Raw genomic sequence first — 6,025 nt, 5'->3', positions numbered from 1 at the left:
GAGCATGGCCGTTTTCGTGCGGGTGACACGTAAAAGCACCCACTACACTCTCTGAGTGGTTGGCGTTAGGAAGGGCATCCAGCTGTAGAAACTCTGCCAAATTAGATTGGAGCCTGGTGTTGCCATCCGGTTTCACCAGTCCTCAGTCAAATCGTCCAACCCATGCTAGCATGGAAACCGGACGTTAAACGATGATGATGATGATGATGATATATATATATATATATATATATACATAAGTTCAAAAAAGGAAAAAGACAAAAAGACAACAACGTGAGGATGTGATACAGATTGTGTTACTAGATGCTCGGGAAAGGAAAGAAGGAGAATTTGACGTTTCGAACAGAGCTCTTCGTCGGAAACAAAGAAAGTCCAAAGAAGGGAAAAATGGAGGAAGAAAAAATCACCACCGATATCCACGAGGTTAAATTATATTACATTATATATATATCCTTTTATTTGTTTAAGTCATTTGACTGTGGCCATGCTAGAGCACTGCCTTTAGTTGAGCAAATTGACTCCAGAACTTATTCTTTGTAAGCCTAGCACTTATTCTGTCAGTCTCTTTTGCCAAACCGCTAGGTTACAGAGGAGTTAAACACATCAGCATCGGTTGCCAAGCGATGCTGGGGAGACAAACACACACATACATAAATATATGTATATATATATATATATATATATATATATATATATATATATATATGACAGGCTTCTTTCAGTTTCCATCTACCAAATCCACTCACAAGGCTTTAGTTGATCCAAGGCTATAGTAGAAGGCGCTTGCCCAAGATGCCATGCAGTGGGACTGAACCTGGAACCATGTGGTTGGTAAGTAAGCTACTCACCACACAGCGACTCCTGCACCTATATATATATATATATACATCTACATATATATTTATACTGGAACAAAGAGATGACACTGGAGAAAAACAAAAGTTATGTAATGAACTTCAACACCTGTTTCTGCTATAAGGTGTGGTGGATTTTTAGTTTAGTACCAGGAGAACATCATATAGCTTCATTTATATAATGGACTTTATTTGGAAAAGTTATATTTTCATAACTTCCCATAGCCATCAACATAAACTGTTGATGGCTATGTTCTGAAAATGTAACTTTCCCAAGGCTCTGATGAAGCTATAGGATGTTCTCCTAGTACTCAACTAAAAGTCCACCACATCCTATAGCAGAAACAGCTGCAAGCTAATGAAATTCATTATATAACATGTGTTTTTTGCAGTGTCATCTCTTTGTTTCTATTACCACTCTATACTCATTTAACATTGGTTTTCTGAACCAGATGTATACTGAGTTCTACACCAGGTATAAGTCTCCCTATGACTAAGCAAAATAATATATATATATATATACACACACACACACACACTAAAAAATAATACCTTTATTACTTCTGACTAAGGATTTTTGTTTATATAGTTTGATCTACCTGTGTACACATTATCAAAGTCCAAATGCATGTTTGTGTATGTTTACATACATGTTTGTGCGTGTGCGTGTGTGTGTAAATAAAATGTGTGTGTGTGTGTGTGTGTGTGTGTGTGTGTGTGATTACAGAAATGATCTAAAACTCAATATTCTCTCTCCTACTAGTTGGCCTGTATCAGAAAACAAAGTTCAAAAGCATTTGCAATAACCAATACTTTATGGCATTTGAATGTTACTGGATATAAAATAACTGATTTAGTATATTTACCTTCAAGATATTTTTTGATACTATCCCCATCAAAGTCATTTTCCTCAGCAGTTGGGTCAAACTCATCAATCTTTTCATGGAGTTCTGAATTTATAAACTAGAATCAAATAAAAAGACAAAAACAAATATTAGACTATGTGTGCCATATTTAAGCCAGAAATCTGTCAGGTTCAGTATTTCCAAAATCAAAAATTTATTTTAGTCCAGTGACTTGTTCATATCTCTGAAGTATAATGTCATAATCATCATCCTTTAATGTCCCTTTTCCATGCTGGCATGAGTTGGACAGTTTGACAGGAGCTGGTTGGCTGAAAATCTGCCCAGACTCCACGTCTGCTTTGGTGTAGTTTCTGCAGCTAGATGCCCTTCCTAACACCAACACCTTTACAGAATGTACTGGGTACTAACATGCAGCTCTGGCATGAGTGCTTACATGTAGCAACAGTACAGGTACTTTTGACGTGGAACCCACAAGCCCACAAGATTAGGAATGCTCAGCTGAAGAAGGATGCAGGAGATATGTCTGTATGCAAGGACAACCTCAGTTTTACTTAGCTTGATGTATCTTCTCAAGTACAGCAAACTACCAGGACTCAGTCCCCTGTCATCCCCACCATGAGGTCCAATGTCTGAAGATCCTTTCTCACCACTTTGTCCCACATCTTCCTGGGCCTACCCCTTCCACATGTCCCCTCCACAATTAGAGATTGGCACTTCTTGATGTAACTGTCTTCATTCATATGTAAGTATGTTGGTCAAAACCTGGGTAGGAAACAAAAGCAATTACTTGAATATGAAATCTGAAGAAATCTGCTGTCCTTGATCAGAATGAATCCTGGGTACTTGAAGGTATCCATTTCATCAAGTTTCACCCTCTCTACAGCATTATGTTGGTTGCTGTGTTTTGGTTGCTACTATTAATGAGCACCTTGCTCTTTTCTGGGCTGATCTCCATCCTGTATGCTGTACTAACAACACAGAAATGTAGTGCACAGCCTGTAATTGTATGCCAGTGTTGTGCCTTGTATGTTACAGCCTTTGCAAGATCTTTAAGCTTAGTACTTATTCTACTCATGTCTTTTCCTTCTCTTCATTTGTTTTGTTTTGTTATCCCCTAACTTATCCAAATGTTCCAGTGTTTCCTCTACTGTAGCCCTAGTTCTCAAAAATTTCACCTCTCTCCCACTTGTCCAAACTATGTCTGTATCCTTGCTTTCCCATGTTGATTGTTAATTAGTAGTTCTTGTTTGTTTGTGGATATGTTACATCACCTTTAGCTAGGGAATAGGGCATCCATAGTGTTTTGTCATTCGCCATTTTGCCTAGTATGAGGGTATGATTTCTGTTCCCTATAAATTAGCTCTCTTCAGCTTCTCTACCTCATATTTGTGATTTCTGCCTCATGAAGTGATTTCTGCCCCACAAAGAGAAAATGTTCAGACAAGCAACTCTTCTTTGTACAACCTAGCACACATCTAATTTTCATTTTATAGCACTCATTATAATAATAACTATTTATTTTATTATCTATTTAGCCACAATGTTTCGTTTATGTTATAGTAAACGTGATTGTGAAGCGAATAAAACGACAGTGAAGTGTATGCAGGCTGTAGGCTATTTGTATGTTTACAACATCTGCCAAAAATACATGCAAACTTTCTTTTCAGATGCAAAATGCTGTCCCCCCATTACTGGGTCTCACTGGTCCACACCCTCAGAGTTGGCACATTGAAAGGTAGGTCAGGTGAGATTGTTGAGATGCTTGAACGGAGGCATGTAGATTTGTGTTGCATCCAAGATGAAGAGATTCTGCTAGGTTCCTCACAGGCAAAGTACATAAGTGTAAGATTTTCTGGGTAGGGAACAGTGATGGGGTTGGTGGCATGTGTATACGCTTTGCTGAGAAATGGGTTGATATGAGAAATGGGTGATAGAATACTTAGGCTTAGACTAGTGCTGCAACATAGAATAGCAACCATTATCTCAGCCTATGCCACTCAGTTCGGTATACTTGATGAACAGAAAGATACCTTCTTGCAGACAACCTCGTCGACGAATGAGAGGGACCTTCTCTTTGTGGCTAGTGACTTCAATGGACACGTTGGACAATATCTGGAGAGCTTCCATGGTGTGCATGGTGGCAATGGATTTGATCATCATCATCATCATCATCGTTTAACGTCTGCTTTCCATGCTAGCATGGGTTGGACGATTTGACTGAGGACTGGTGAAACTGGATGGCAACACCAGGCTCCAATCTAATTTGGCAGAGTTTCTACAGCTGGATGCCCTTCCTAACGTCAACCACTCAGAGAGTGTAGTAGGTGCTTTTACGTGTCACCTGCACGAAAGGCCAGTCAGGCGATACTGGCAACGGCCATCGATTTTATCTCCATTTTCTTATTTTTCCTTAAATATAGATAAATTTTGGTTTATTCCTTTTCTTGCCTATCATTTATGAGCATTAATACTAATACTCATAAGGAATATAAGTTTACAGTATATCTTAAGACCCCAGCAGACCCCAGCAGGGTTTGGGGTCTGAAGATACACCATAAGGCTAAACCCCTTATGAGCAAGAAACCCAGGATAACCCCATAAACCAGCCTACCCCACTATAATACACACACACACACACACACACACACACATATATATATATATTGGAATTTGAACTCAGAATGTACAGACAGACAAAATGCTGCTGAACATTTTTCCCAGCATGCTAATGATTCTGCCAGTTCACCACCTTAATAATAATTGTCTCTTGAGGTCTCTGGGTGAGACTTGGATCCAACTTGTACAAATGCAAAACAAAAGTCAAACATAAAATAATAATAATAATAATAATAATAATAATAATAATGAGAATTCTTTCTTCTAAGGATAGGGTACTGAAAAGTTGCAGATTTTAAGGGTAACTTGAAAGGCTTGGTAAGAGGCCCAACTATCTGACTTCTTTTACAGGGCTTAGAAAAACTGAAAGACCACTTCAATAAGTGTGTGAATCTGAGAGGAGAATATGTTGAATAAAATCCTAATTAACTGATCTTCTTGTATTTTCTTTTACCCATATATATATATTTATACACTTGACAGGCTTCTTTCAGCTTCAGTCAACTAACTCCACTTACAAGGCTTTGGTTGGCCTAAGGTTATAATTGAAGGCACTTGCCCAAGGTGCAGCAAAGTGGACTGAACCCTGAACCATATGGTTGAGAAGCAAACTTCTTACCACACAGCCACGCCTGCACCTATTTGTAACAAAAAAGTTAAAAATCAGAATGTGAGAAAATGGAACTTAAATTAATGGTATTTTTCTTTGACACTCACTGCAAAAAAAAAAAGAAAAAAAAAGGAAAATATTTTTTTAAAACTAACCTCTTTCAGCAAATCCCAATCTTCAGAATCTTCCATTATGACATTTTCTGGATAGAAAATATTGATGACAGCTTTCAGGGTGTTGTAGAAGGTCTGTGGTGGACAATCATAATTGCAAATCTCATCATAAACGCTCTCCTCTGTGTTGGCTATATTTTGTCTGAGATCCATCAGCAGAAGACGATCAAACATGACTGTAATTCGCAGTGCATCATTATTCTTCTTTTGTTCAGCAGCTGAGAGGAAAAGACAAGAACAAAGACTGGAGTATAGAGTGAATCTAAATATAGGTTGCCTAACAACATGCAAATGTAGTGGATGAGCAATGCTTAACTGTTACTCATCCACTACAAATAAATAATAGTCAGATGATGTCACAACAGTGTTGTGATATCAATATCACAGCCATTGTGGTTAAAGTGTGACTGATATGTTACCCTGAAAGGATGAAAGGCAAAGTTTACTTCAATGGTATTTGAACTCAGAACGTAAAGACAGATGAAATCCTGCTAAGCATTTTGCCCAGCATTTTAAAGATTCTGCCAGCTCACTGCCTTAATAATTATAACTAGTGGGACCCAGGAATATTTCATAGAATTAATGGTAAACCCATTAGATTATTTCTGAAAACTTTATCCAAAAGACCTGAAAGTATAGCCTGTGTTGTGTCTGTATCAAAAGATAGTTGCTCATCTGCTAATCTTTGAAAAGTGAAGGAAATTGGAATATGATGATTACTTAATGCACTTTATATATTTTATACACAATTTTATAGACTTTGTGGTGTTATGGGCTGTGATGAGCTGTGTGTTGTGGTGGAGAGGGGTGAGGCAAACAGAGGTGAAGACAGACCGGAAGGGTCAGATCGGAAGTCGGCGACACGCGGTCGAAGGCTAGCACGTGGAGCAGTGAGAAAACAGCGAC

The 6,025-nt window shown here is 38.2% G+C and overlaps 1 protein-coding gene across 1 annotated transcript in view; it reads right to left on the bottom strand.

The window, feature by feature from the left end:
• The window catches only part of LOC106877388 (EF-hand calcium-binding domain-containing protein 5), a 207,420-nt gene that overhangs the window by 10,420 nt on the left and 190,975 nt on the right, over window positions 1-6,025 (bottom strand). Inside the window, exons 21-22 of the mRNA XM_052976829.1 lie at window positions 5,102-5,337; window positions 1,721-1,817 (exon numbers count right to left, since the gene is read on the bottom strand). Coding sequence (XP_052832789.1) covers window positions 1,721-1,817; window positions 5,102-5,337 — 333 coding nt within the window. The remainder of the gene's footprint in view (window positions 1-1,720; window positions 1,818-5,101; window positions 5,338-6,025) is intronic.

This window comes from Octopus bimaculoides, chromosome 25, assembly GCF_001194135.2.
Source record: "Octopus bimaculoides isolate UCB-OBI-ISO-001 chromosome 25, ASM119413v2, whole genome shotgun sequence".
Taxonomy (NCBI): domain Eukaryota; kingdom Metazoa; phylum Mollusca; class Cephalopoda; order Octopoda; family Octopodidae; genus Octopus; species Octopus bimaculoides.
Note: the sequence above shows the minus strand (reverse complement) of the source record. Positions and strands in the feature narration are given on the sequence as shown.